The sequence below is a fragment of the Hylobates moloch genome, unplaced genomic scaffold (assembly GCF_009828535.3).
Source record: "Hylobates moloch isolate HMO894 unplaced genomic scaffold, HMol_V3 SCAFFOLD_2, whole genome shotgun sequence".
Lineage (NCBI taxonomy): Eukaryota > Metazoa > Chordata > Mammalia > Primates > Hylobatidae > Hylobates > Hylobates moloch.
The window spans coordinates 129373497-129387091 of NW_026652277.1; the positions used below are offsets into that span (position 1 = coordinate 129373497).

The 13595-nt window shown below is 42.9% G+C and overlaps 1 protein-coding gene and 1 long non-coding RNA gene across 6 annotated transcripts in view; one reads left to right on the forward strand and one right to left on the reverse strand.

The window, feature by feature from the left end:
- Positions 1-13595, forward strand: part of LOC116471043 (uncharacterized) — a 120799-nt gene that overhangs the window by 86182 nt on the left and 21022 nt on the right. The gene's annotated exons all lie outside the window — the stretch shown is intronic.
- Positions 1-13595, reverse strand: part of TRAF3IP2 (TRAF3 interacting protein 2) — a 61980-nt gene that overhangs the window by 8100 nt on the left and 40285 nt on the right. For all 5 annotated transcript variants that reach the window (XM_032156850.2, XM_032156839.2, XM_032156860.2 and 2 more), the window contains 3 exons: positions 9208-9386; positions 6467-6555; positions 912-980 (listed from right to left, as the gene is read on the reverse strand). In XM_032156850.2, coding sequence (XP_032012741.1) covers positions 912-980; positions 6467-6555; positions 9208-9386 — 337 coding nt within the window. The remainder of the gene's footprint in view (positions 1-911; positions 981-6466; positions 6556-9207; positions 9387-13595) is intronic.

A 13595-nucleotide genomic window follows, 5' to 3' on the forward strand; every position in this document is an offset into this window, starting at 1 on the left:
CTGTCTCCAGCCCAGCCCCACCTCGAACATGCAGAGCAAATGGCTCAGAGAGGGGCCCTCTCAAATAGATGTGCTTTTGCCTACCATTTTCCACAACCATCACTAATAAACCTTTAATGAAAGCCCGAATCACTGAGTGAGTCTGCGTCGTGGCAAAAAGGCACTGCAACACCAACAGTAAGAAGCACCCTCCCTCCCTCCAGCTGGTTCTGAGCTGCCAGTCACTGCACTCTTGACTGCCCTGTCTTCTGCGTGTACACATTAGCACAGTCAGTAGGAACAGACCCTTCAGCACAAAGCAAACATCAGGCTGCAGACAAAAGGAAAAGTGCAACACCCCAGCCTGCTGAGACTCCCGTCCCCCACTGACTCCCTCCGAAAGAAGCAGCTGACACGGACACGCTGGCAGCAATCAATTTCGATCTTGTTAAAGCACAACGTGTCCCAGTGGCCGGTATAGATTCTGTCAGTGGAGAACAAATCATGGGGCCGCGCGTGGGCACCTCAGGGGTGGTGTGCTGTGCAGCCTGCGAGGCTGCCTAGGAAACCTCTTCAGCCCAATTCTACAAAACACTTCGGGTGGCCTCAGATTAAATTGAATTCTGCTGCTCTCTCCCCACTCTCCGCCTTCATTTCCTTCTTTCCTATTCTCGTCAAAAGATTATTTCCTCTGATTGTTATCAACCACCTGTGTCTGGTTTGACCGTTATTTCCTGCCTGTGCATGTCCAAGAGGGCGACCCCATCCTTCCTTTCCAAGTCCTTGCACGGCTTCCAACAAGGGAGGCTTTGTTGGGGCTTTCTCAGCTTCAGACTTAGGTGGGTATGCCAGGGTTTCTTTGATAAAACAACTTCGTAAGCTCATTGTCTTTCTCACCAGAAAACAAACTCTGGTTTTTGGAATGTACTTACATCCCTAAGGTAGCGCTCCATCCATTTAATGATATCAATGCCTCGGATTCTATCCTCAAATATGTCAATCTGCAAGAAAAAGATGTGGGAGTTGGCCCTTAATGAGAGGTTCTCTCAAGATGCAGAGCAGAAGAAAACATGATACTATATACATTTAAAGCTCCAAAACTTAACTAATGCTTTTTGCAAGGAGGAGCACATAGGTCTAAAAAACAAAATATAATTTTCTGAAAATATTCCCTATTTCAACATTAGTAGGCACTTAAGTAGTTAATATTATGTCCATAACTAGGATATTGTGATACACATTAAAATATATCTATGGCTACACAATAATCAGGTTTTTAAAAATCTGAGGGACATGGTATACCACTAAGTTGGATATAAGCCAGCAATATACATACATTATATATCTGTAATTTAGAAATTTGAAAGGCAAACATAACTCTGGAACATTTTAATGGATGTGTGGCATACAAGTAACTGAGATACAATTGTGGTGCTTTACTTGCATTAGTGAGGTCATTATTATGGTATTATGTCCAGTTTCGATCTATATGTTTCAAAAGGATTGTATGAAACTTGGAACAGAGCCAAGGAACAGTCACAAAAACAATTACTGAAATGGTAGGGAAGAGGTTTATGACGAAAGTCAGAAGTAGAACTCTTAGGCCTTGAAAAGACTGATATTTACTATCAGTGCTCAAGTTTTTGAAGGGATATTTTGAAAGGAGAAAGATCAGTTATTTTTTATTTTATAAGAAACCAAAGAAGGCCCTTCTTGGGCTCAGGCTTATACCGCAGTGTGTGTGTGTGTGTGTGTGTGTGTGTGTGTGTGTGTGTGTGTGTGTTGCACGTGTGTGTTTACGAGGTGCTCTTGATGGGAAGAGGGATTATATACTGGAATGGGTGACTCAGGGAGAGTGTCCCTGGGGAGGGGTTATGTGATTCAGCTGCACTGCTCCCAGATTACTTGTCCTAAATGTCATTCCAGGCCAGGCACAGTGGCTCATGCCTGTAATCCCAGCACTTGGGAGGCCGTGGCAGGCAGATCACTTGAACCCAAGAGTTCGAGACCAGCCTGAGAAATACGGCGATACTCCATCTCTACAAAAAATACAAAAAATTAGCCGGACATGGTGACATGAACCTGTAGTCCCACCTATCCGGGAGGGTGAGGCAGGAAGATGGGTTAAGCATGGGAAGTAGAGGCTGCAGTGAGCTATAATCATGCTACTGCATTCCAGCCTAAGCAAAAGAACAAGACCCTGTCTCAAAAAAATAAATAAATAATAAATGTCACTCCACTGTTTAGGACTGATCAAGTCAAGTCCCAGCCCTTCAGCAAGCTTTCTGTGCCATCCATGATCCAGCCTCACCTCTCTTTTCCCCACATATCTTGTCTACTTTACTCCCTACATTGGTGTCCCCTGTACCCTAAAGGCACAGCACAAGCCTCCCTGCTCTGTGAATCCTTCCCGCATGCCAATCTCCTCCTCTTCCTCACTTCACCTAACTCTACCCCATTGTGACCACTAATGATACTGGACAGTTAACACATATGATAACATTATTTTATTCGGGACATGTTTCATTTATGTCTGCTGTGTCTCTTCAACCAGATGCTAAGCTTCCTACGGAAAGAGACCGTTCCCTGTGTACACCGAACTATCACATACATAGAGTACAGAGTTCAGAATATGTGTCTTTACATGAAAAATGGAACGGCTGTTATTTTGATTTAGATGACTCCTGTTTTCAAATGTGTGATGGCCAGCGACTACTCTTGAGAACGCTTTTGTAGCTTTCTGTGACTGTGTCAGTAATCCACTGCTATTATATGGGAAAGAAGCAATATAGTGTCAGGGTTGAGAAGAAATGGACAGCTTGGGTTCTGTCTTGGCTTTGCCACTTCCCACCTGCATGACTTTGGAAATGTCACTAAAACTCTCTAAATCTTATGTTGACTTGTAATATGTAGTTAATAAACTGACTTCCTAGGGTGGTTGTAAGGACTAAAATGAGTTAACATGGAAAAGGCCTATCATAATGCCAGGCAGGAAATAAGCATTCAATGAATGGTGATAATTGGCCGGGCGTGGTGGCTCATGCCTGTAATCCCAGCTCTTTGGGAGGCTGAGGGGGGAGTGTGGTTAACTTGAGGTTAGGAGTGTGAGACCAGCCTGGCAAACATGGTGAAACCCCGTCTCTACTAAAAATACAAAAAAAAAAAATTAGCTGAGCTTGGTGGCAGGCGCCTGTAATCCCAGTTACTCAGGAGGCTGAGGCAGGAGAATTGCTTGAGCCTGGGAGGCAGAGGTTGCAGTGAGCCGATATCGTGCCACTGCACCCCAGCCTGGGCGACAGAGCAAGACCCCGTCTCAAAAAAATTAAATAAATAAAAAATAGTGATTATTGTTATTATCCAAGCACTCTAAATTATTCCCAGGTACTGTAGTGGACATCCTGGGTGGTGCGATGAGCTGGATATCTTCCATTTGTTTCTCCAAGTCTCTCCCAAAGTCCATAGCTCCTGTTATGATCATTCCTCCACACAGCTACTATTATGGGCTGAATTGTGTTCCCAAAATTCCTATGTTGAAGCCCTATCTCCCAGTACCTCAGAATGTGACTATATTTGGAGATAGGACCTTTAAAGAAGTAATTAGGGTAAAAAGAGGTGATATGTATGGGCCCTAATCCAATAGGACTGGTGTCCATAGAAGAAGAGATTAGAACACAGACATGTGTCCACACAGAGAAGAGACCGTGTGAGGACAAAAGGAGAAGACAGCCAGCTACCAGCCAAGGAGAAAGGCCTCAGGATGAAATGAACCCTGCTGAAACCTTCATCTTGGACTTACAGCCTCTAGAACTGTGAGAAAATAAATTTCTACGCTTAAGCCACCCAGTCTGTAGTACTTTATAGGAATCCTAGCAAACTAATATAGCCATCCTCTTCATCTTCCAGTAAGAATTCCTCCTTTGACTCTTTAGACCTAGGGGCAGTAACAACTCCCTGCTTTTGCTAGTGCCAGAATACTGCACTATCCCCAGTAAAATTGGATTCTCTAAAACCTACCCAAAGCTTTGTAATAGGCCCTTTATTACACTCTCCTTAAATTAGTCATTAAGTGTTTCATTCCACTAAGGGGATCTAGATGTTTCAATAATAACTTAGCTGTCCAGGACCGGGCTCTGTGATTTCTACCACAAGTCTTCATAGAGACGAGGGTCAGGGACAGATTTAAATTCTGCTTAAGTGGCCCCTGGTTGCTGAGATAAACAAACAAACAAAACCTAAGCTCTTCTCCAGGGGCAATCAGTATGTGTCTTTGGAAATGACAAAAAGTAAGATCTTTTCTGAAATGCTGGCCTTATGTCTTAGTATTTATTTATATTACAGACCTGGTCTTGCTATATTGCCCAGGCTGGCCTCCAACTCCTGGGCTCAAGTGATCCTCTCCCCTCTGTCTCCCAAGTAGGTGGGACTACAGGCATGCACCACCACACCCAGTGTAATTTGATTTTATGTCACAGTTGCTGCAGTGCTTTCTTTTTTTCTTTTTTTTGGAGACAGAGTCTTGCTCTGTTGCCCAGGCTGGATTGGAGTGCAGTGGTGTGATCCCGGCTCACTGCAACTTCCACCTCCCAGGTTCAAGCAATTCTTGTGCCTCAGCCTCCCAAGTAGCTGGGACTACAGGCACACACCACCATGCCAACTTTTTTTTTTTTTTTTTTTGGAGACAGAGCCTTGCTCTGTCACCCAGGCTGGAGTGCAGTGGTGAGATCTCAGCTCACTGCAACCTTCACCTCAGGGTTCAAGCAATTCTCCTCGTGCCTCAGCCTCCCAAGTAGCTGGGACTACAGGCATGCGCCACCACACTCGGCTAATTTTTTTGTATTTTTTGTAGAGATAGGGTTTGACTATGTTGTCCAGGCTGGTCTTGAACTCCTGGCCTCAGGTGATCTGCCTGCCTCAGCCTTACAGAGTGCTAGTATTACAGGTGTGAGCCACTGCGCCTGGCCATAGATGGGGTTTTTAGTAGAGATGGGGTTTCTCCATGTTGCCTAGGCTCGTCTCGAACTCCTGAGCTCAGGCAATTTGTCTGCCTTGGCCTCCCGAAGTGCTACAATTACAGGCATGAGCCACCACACCTGGCCGCTGTAGTGCTTTCTTATACCAGAAATGAGAAAGGGAAATATTAGTCTCTATATAATTATGGCGTTGGATTGTATAAGTTGTATGCATTTTTTAAAAAAGAACTTTTTCATTTTTTTAAAAAATTGTCTTGGCCAAGTGCAGTAGCTCACACCTGTAATCCCAGCACTTTGGGAGGCCGAGGTTGGCAGATCATGAGGTCAGGAGTTCGAGACCAGCCTGGCCAACAGAGTGAAACCCCATCTCTACTAAAAATACAAAAAAAAAAAAAAAATTAGCTGGCATGGTGGTGGGCGACTGTAATCCTAGCTACTTGGGAGGCTGAACCTGGGAGGCAGAGGTTGCAGTGAGCCAGGATCGTGCCACTGTACACCAGCCTGGGCAACAGTTTGAGACTCCATCTAAAAAGAAAAAAAAAAAAAAAAATTATCTTATAGAATAAAGAAAACTTCAAATAAAAACTCCTGTTAAACAATACTAAATAACTTTTAAAATTGATATTTAGTTACTAAGTATCTCTCTTTACCCATAGACATTTATATTCATAGATATTTCCCTTAATTTTTCACCACTCTCTAGAATTCACAAGAAAAGGCCTAGAAGAGGGCTCTGGAAAGGAAAAGAAGTTATCTCAGTGTTTGAGGAAAGCCAGTCCCCTGAGTAGCATCATGTGGTACTTTATTTATCATAGAGAAAAATTTACATGGCTTTAAGCTGTACTGTGTCAAGGGACTGCAGGGGGACAGGGGCAGTGTGTGTTTCCTGAGATTTCTGGAGCCAAGATCACAGTGGGCTTGCAGGGCTGGGTGAGGTCGGCCTCCCCTGGAACTGGATTAGACCAGCCCCAAACCCGGCCAGTGTCACCCATCCAGAAGCATCACTGCATCAAGGTATGAAAATGGCAGCTGTGCGCAATGGAGGATTTAGGCTGCAGGATTCTACTTCAAACCTCACAACCCAGTGCAGAACAAAAGGACCTTGTTAAATAAGCAGGTGACCATGGTGAAGCCTGCAGCTTCCTGCATCATGGGAAGCTCAGCCAAAGTGGGCATGATTGGTGAGAAAGGACAAAGGTACAAAGTGTAGTAAGAGCCCGGCGTTTCCTTCAGGCCAGGGGCCGCTGCATATGTGGTCAGCATTAGCACTGATCTTGCTGTTCAGACATACTTGGGGTCACTCAAACAGCATACAGGAAAAAAATGCTGGAGACTTCAGATAGCTTAAAATCTAGAAAATAATTATTACCTAAATCTATAAGCATTCAATGCATAATCACATAAATCAAATAATATCATTTAAAACACCAGCAGCTATTACACTTTTTCTTCTGCTGCTTTTCTCTCCATTGTACTCACTATAACTGTTCAGTTATCTATTTGGACAAAATACTTACTGCAGTTTGGAAGCCATTTACCAACAAAAAGTTCACGAATTTCACCACCTCCATAGCTGTGTCCATTGAATAAGTGATAAAGACTTTCCCTAAGAGAAAATTTTTACATTTATTAGAAACTGATCCAATTATTCTATTCTAAACAAACTTATAAATTATATGCAATATCTTTTGTTCTTCTAGAATAATAAGAGGAAACCTTGGGCTGGGGGTGTTCTAAGAGCTTATGCCTGCATTGTATGCTGTCCTCAGGGCACAGCTCCTCAGGCCCAAAATGACAGCGGGTCTGTCCAAGGGAGTGCAGACTGCTCAGTGTGAATGGAAATCAGAGCAACAGAGGAGAGCACTGGCAGGCTCAGACAAGCCTAGGGAAATCCACCACCCAGAATCCGCGAGCCCTTAAGATCAGGCACTGCCTAGTTTCTTAGAGACACTTGGCACTGTGCCCAAGGAATACTCTCCCAGCAGGCAAAGAAGCTAAAACTTGCTAAGGGGCCACCCAGCAGTGTCTTCTTTTGATCTCCTGATGCTCTCCGCTGCCCTGAAAGCTCGCTCTTCTGACAAGAGCAAGTGGGAGGAGAGTGAGAAAGTGGTTCCCCACTCCCTTCTTCCCCGCAATCCACTCACTTTTGGAGAAAGGCCAGGAAGTTTGGAGTAGAACAAAGCACAGCTCAGAAATGTTAGTAAAAAAACACTTCAGCAGCTTGAAGGAGAGACACCGCCTCTGGGCAGTCCAACATCACAGACTCCGTCACTCATCCCTGGGTCAGCTTAGAGCAGCAGACAGTACGGTTTGGACAAGCTTAACCCAGTCAGGATGAACCAGTGTTTTCTCAGGCTAAAGTCTTGGGGAAATTGTCTGACTAGCATTTTAATGTGAAAGCTGAATAATCTCTGTGTGTTGGCTTGTAGTCTGGAATGGACCAGTTAAATCTCAGGAAGCCCTTGGGGCAGAGGATGGAGAAGAAAGGGGGACTGGAGAGAAAATACGAGTCTGTATCTACACTGAGGTTTTTTGAAACACACCTCCCAAATGGAAGTGTGTATAATGGTCATATTAACTCATTTAAGCAGCCAGATATATTGATGGCACTCAATTTTCTTCTGAACACCTAACATTCACCCAATTCTTACATATTTTACGACTTCCTTTATAGATTATGGTAAGATATGTATGATCTATAGACTGATATCAGGACTATAACGTATGTGGGGCAGCATCTGTTCTCCAGAAATGCTCAAAATTAAAATGATTAAGACCTTAAGAAAGTGTTCAGAAATAAAATGTTTTGAATGAAAACAGCAATGAATCATTGTCATAGAAATCTTTCAGAGTTGTCAATGACTAAACAGCACAGATCCCCCAAAAGGAATTAGCAGATGCAAAAGGCTTTGTTTCAGGTTTGGTTCAAAGAAGTTCCCAGATTTGGAAAATGCATATTAGAATTACCTGAGCTTCTCTAGCAAGCACATCATATAATAATTTCACAAGTAGTGGCTGTTTTCTTAAGATTTCTGGAAATTACTGTCCTGACTGACCTTAATATGAGAACATTTTGGTGATATTTCAACATTTCTGGTTCTGGCAGCAAAATGTGGAAAAAGAATCATCACCTTACGCTTAGTTGAATGTTTCTTTAAATACAAGGCTTAGTTTGCATTTGGTTGTGATGCAGTATGGAGAATGTGAGACCGTTTTTTCCAAACAAGATTGCTCATTCCTACAGGAAATGACCTCGTTCTTGATGGCTGCTGCTAACTTATGGTGAGATGCTGGGTCCCTGTCCAATACCACATGGACATCCAATCTATTTACCCAGGGACAAGTCCACTCAAGAGCATCATTTAGAAGAGGGAAAAGCCATTGAGGTTATTTGTTTTTGGAGTATGTGCTTAAGGAAATCTAGAGGTAGGCAGTTTTTGAGTGTTACTAGTTGTGTCAGAATCACTAAAAACATTGATACAAAATGCTGGTTACTTTTTAAGCAAAAAGCAAAGAAGTGCATTTTATTTTACTGTGTATATGAGAAATAGCTGAGGTTATGAGGCCAGGTACAGTGGCTCACGCCTGTAATCCTAGCACTTTGGGAGGCCAAGGCGGGTGGATCGCTCAAGTCCAGCAGTTCAAGACCAGCCTGGGCAACATGACAAAACCCCGTCTCTAGTAAAAGTATAAGCAAATTAGCTGGGTGTGGTGTGTGCACCTGTAACCTCAGCTATTCGGGAGGCTGAGGTGGGAGAATCACCTGACCCCAGGAGGTTGAGGCTGCAGTTAGCCATGATCACACCACCGCACTCCCGCCTAGGCGACAGGAGTGAGACCCTGTCTTAAAAAAAAGGAAAATCTTCGAGATTAGGGACGAATGATCATCCAGCCATCACAAAGTACAAGACCTCACAAGAAGAAGGAGTGGCCGGGCGCAGTGGCTCACACCTGTAATCCCAGCACTGTGGGAGGCCGAGGCAGGTGGATCACGAGGTGAAGAGATTGAGACCATCCTGGCCAACATGGTGAAACCCCGTCTCTACTAAAAATACAAAAAATTAGCTGGGTGTGGTAGTGGGCACCTGTAGTCCCAGCTACTCTGGAGGCTGAGGCAGGAGAATGGTGTGAACCCGGGAGGTGGAGCTTGCAGTGAGCCGAGATCACGCCACTGCACTCCAGCCTGGGCGACAGAGCGAGACTCCGTCTCAAAAAAAAAAAAAAAAAGAAGGAGAGAACAATGTTGCAAACAACTTACGCAATTCTTCTGGCAAATTGCTTGTTTTTAGAGTTCCTCTGGCTGGAGGGTTGCTAGGGGGTCTAGGCACAGCAGCTGGGGACGGAGGCTGGGGAACCTGTGGTCTCAGCTCTGCAGGGCACTCCAAAGACTCCCCAGGAGCACCAGCTCTATTAGGTGGCTGGTGATGTGGCTGGTCCCTAGAAAGGAATACATTTACAGTCAATTTCATTCTTTACAAAGGCAAACCTTCAGGGACAGAAAGCCTTTTAGAACTATGGGAAGATCCCAGTGGGCTATCTCTCCTCTGCCTGTATTTCTTATCTGAGACAGAAGGAAGAGGGGAGCTCCATGGAGTTGTAGTCAATAAGTGATTCAGCTGGCTGCCACATGTGAGGGCCTGTGCTCTGACTCCAAAGAGGGAAGAAGGATTTGATTTCTCTATTCAAGATTTGTTTAATTGGAAAAACAAGTCTCATGCACAGGGCAGACAAGGTCACCAACAAAACAAACTAGTATGACAGGTGACACAGATGGTTGATGTTATAGGCATTCAGATAAAAAGACATGACTTTTAGCTCATAATAGGTAACATTTAATTACGTATCAAAAGGTAAAGAGGGCCATGTAGATTTAGAAGTATTTGTACTGTTGACATATAAATGCAAATCTGATTTTGAAGACCCTTTAAAGAAGTTGCTACCATATTAGATAGCATCTTTATTATTTTGGTTGCCAGTATTCCCACGAGCATTCTGCTGAGATGAACAATCAGATGCCCTCGTGTGAGATTTGGAGGGCAGAAGGAAATGGAGAGCACGCTTCTGCTGCTTCTGTGGTTTCTGTCGGTAAGCACAGTGATGAGGTGCTGAGTTTTCCCCGGAAAGCCTCCCAGTGTCCTGTTACTAGCTTCACAAGTGTCGAGGGCAGGGCATGGGCATCCATTGTTCACCAGTGGAGATCTATCTGGCACAGAACCGATCCAACCATTGCAGTGGTCACAGCGGTGTTGGCTTTCTGATCCTCGACCTTCCTGACCGCCAGAGGAGGCAGCCTCTTTGGTGGCCCTGTTCTGTGGTATTGCGCTAACCGGTGGTGGGACTAAAATTGTCTCTATAATGTTTTATTTCTTAAAAAAAAATTCTGAAGCAAATGTGACAATATGTTAACATTCTTAAAATCTGGGTAGTGGGAACATGGATGTTGTTATTTGTGGTGTGTTTGAAATTGTGTCATATTATAAATTTAAAAAAATGTTTTGACTACAAAATCTCTATGTATATGCCCAGTTTTTATAGATTGTTGCTTACGCTTTTCATATTTTTACCCAAAGAGTAATCAGGAATTCTAAAAGTCTTATGTAACAGGATTTAAAATAAAATTACACAGAATCTCAACTGTACTATATTTTGAAAATATGAATGCTTAAGATTATTTTTATTTTATATTTTTATTATAGAGAAAATAATTTCTATAAAATATGCTTTCAGCTGATGGGGGATCCCATTCCATATTTTTTTCTCTTTTTCTTTTTTTTATTTCTCCAAGAAAAACTCATTCCAGTTCTTTTGCATTAAATTCTCTTATACCAAAAAAATTGTTTCAAAAGTTGCTTAGTTGTTATAGAAGATGATTGCTTATATGATAAAGAAGTGTTAAGGCCTTGATAATATTCAAAAGCTTCTGTATAAAAACAATACCGTGGAAATTAATGACAGAGTAAACTTTCTGAATTAAAGTTCTCTTTCAAACTATGAGTAAGAGGAGAATTAGCTGGCTTCTTTTTTTTTTTTTCCTTTTTTTTGAGACAGGGTCTTGCTCTGTCACCCATGCTCAATCACAGCTCACTGCAGCCTTGACCTCCTGGGCTCAGGTGATTTTCCCACCTTAGCCTCCTGAGTAGCTGGGACCACAGGCATGAGCCACCACACCTGGCTAATATTTGTATTATTTTGGTAGAGATGGGATTTCGCCATGTTGCCCAAGCTGGTCACAAACTCCTGACCTCAAGCGATCTTCCTGCCTTAGCCTCCCAAAGTGCTGGGATTACAGGCATGAGCCACTATGCCCAACCTCAGTTGGATGGGTTTGTGTGTATGTGTGTGTGTGTTTTGTTTGTTTTTTAGTTTTTGAGACAGAGTCTCACTCTGTCACCCAGGCTGGAGTGCAGTGGCACAATCACGGCTCACTGCAGCCTTGACCTCTTGGGCTCAGGCAATTCTCCTGCCTCAGCCTCCTGAGTAGCTGGAACCAGAGGTATGTGCCACCACACCTGGCTAATTTTTGTATTTTTTTGTAGAGATGGGTTTTCGCTATGTTGCCCAGGCTGGTCTCAAATTCCTGGGCTCAAATAATCCACCCACCTCTGCCTCCCAAAGTGCTGGGATTACAGGTGTGAGCCACCATGCCCAGCCTAGCTCCTTTACCTGAACTTATTTTTCATTATCCTAAAATGATAAAATAGATCAAGAAGATCAGAACAGGCTTAAATTGATGCTATAAAACCAATTACTCTGTATTATCTTTGCAACTCTTTTGTAAGTCTAAAATTGTTTGAAAATAAAAGTTTATTTTAAAAATTACTATTCTCTTTCCTATTCAACACCAAACTTATTTCATAAAGATGCTTACATTTTGTTTATTTCCCTGGAATTTTAGATATTTCTTCTGTTAGAGTGCCTATCCTGCTATAAAATCACATTTTACCTAATTCCATTGTTTAAACTCCATGTATTTATGGTTTAGAAAAATAAAGGATCTGGCCCAGCACGGTGGCTAACACCCGTAATCCCAGTACTTTGGGAGGCTGATGTGGGTGGATCACTTGAGGCCAGGAGTTTGAAACCAGCCTGGGCAACAAAGTGAGATCCCTTCTCTGCAAAAAATAAAAAAATTAGCTGGGTGTGATAGCGGACGCCTGTAGTTCCAGCTACTCTTGGGAGGCCGAGGTTGGAAGATGGCTTGGGTGCAGGAGGCGGAGGTTTCAGTGAGTTGAGATCACACCACTGCACTCTACCCTAAGTGACAGAGTCAGATCCTGTCTCAAAAGAAAAAGAGAAAAAAAGAGATCTGTCTTGAAAGAAAATATGAGGGTTTGTGGGCTCCTGAGCAAAAGAGAAAGCAGGCATGTGCCTCTTCACCGTTGTTAATAAAGTGGGCTTTTTTTCTTTCCATGAAGTTTTCAAACTAATTACCACTTTCTGTATTTCTGAAAAATCCACTCTAATAGGAACTTCATATTTTACTCTATGCTATAAAAACAGAATCTAGTTTTAGAGTGGTATATAAAAGTTGTTTTTGCGCAAAAGTAAACATTTAATCTACTTTCTTCCAAATATTGTCATAAATGAGGAAGCTCCATTTACATGAGTTTTACCTATATATTTTAGATCCATAAATTAAGAGAAAAGGAAAGTCCAAAGAGAATAAGGGAAAAAAATGATTAAAGAGGCAGGGCACAGTGGCTCACGCCTGCAATCCCAGCACTTTGGGAGGCCGAGGCGGGCAGATCACAAGGTCAGGAGTTCGAGACTAGCCTGGCCAATATGGTGAAACCCCATCTCTACTAAAAATACAAAAATTAGCTAGACATGGTGGCGCGCAGCTACCCAGGAGACTAAGGCAGGAGAATAGCTTGAACCCGGGAGGTGGAGGTTGCAGTGAGCCAAGATCATGCCACTGCACTCCAGCCTGGGCGACAGAGCAAGGCTCTCTCTCAAAAAAAAAAAAAAAAAAAAAAAAAAAAGATTGAAGAATTAGACAACTGAAGTCATGAAAATACAGGGTTAAGCATAGGAGAGACCCAATAATGGTACTCAACATATATGAATGTTTTTATTACAAAAGAAAATAATAGGCCAGGCGCAGTGGCTCATGCCTGTAATACCAGCACTTTGGAAGGCCAAGGTGGGTGGATCACTTGAGCCCAGGAGTTCAAGACCAGCTGGGCAACATAGGGAGATCCCCTCATTACAAAATATACAAAAGTTAGCTGGGCATGGTGGCACGTGCTTCTAGCCTCAGCTACTTAGGAGGCTGAGGTGGGAGGATTGCTTGAACCTGTAAGGTAGAGGTTGTAGTGAGTCAAGTTTGCACCACTGCACTCCAGCCTGGGTGACAGAGCAAAACCCTGTCTCAAAAAAAGAAAAGAACAGGTAATTTTAAATTTTGATGGAAAATTAATTGAATTTAACATTTTAAAGTAAGAAATAGGCTTAAACAGGAACAGACACTAGACATTTAAAGAATTGGCTAAGAGTGGAAGTCAGTCATAGTAAAAATCAAAAATCTATTTTGTGGACTAAAAATTCAGATGATCTGAAAATAAAAGAAAGGGGTGTGACTTGGAGGACATCTGAAGAGCCTTTCCTTCAAGAGAATTTCGACTAGTCACTAGTGGCTTTCTTTTT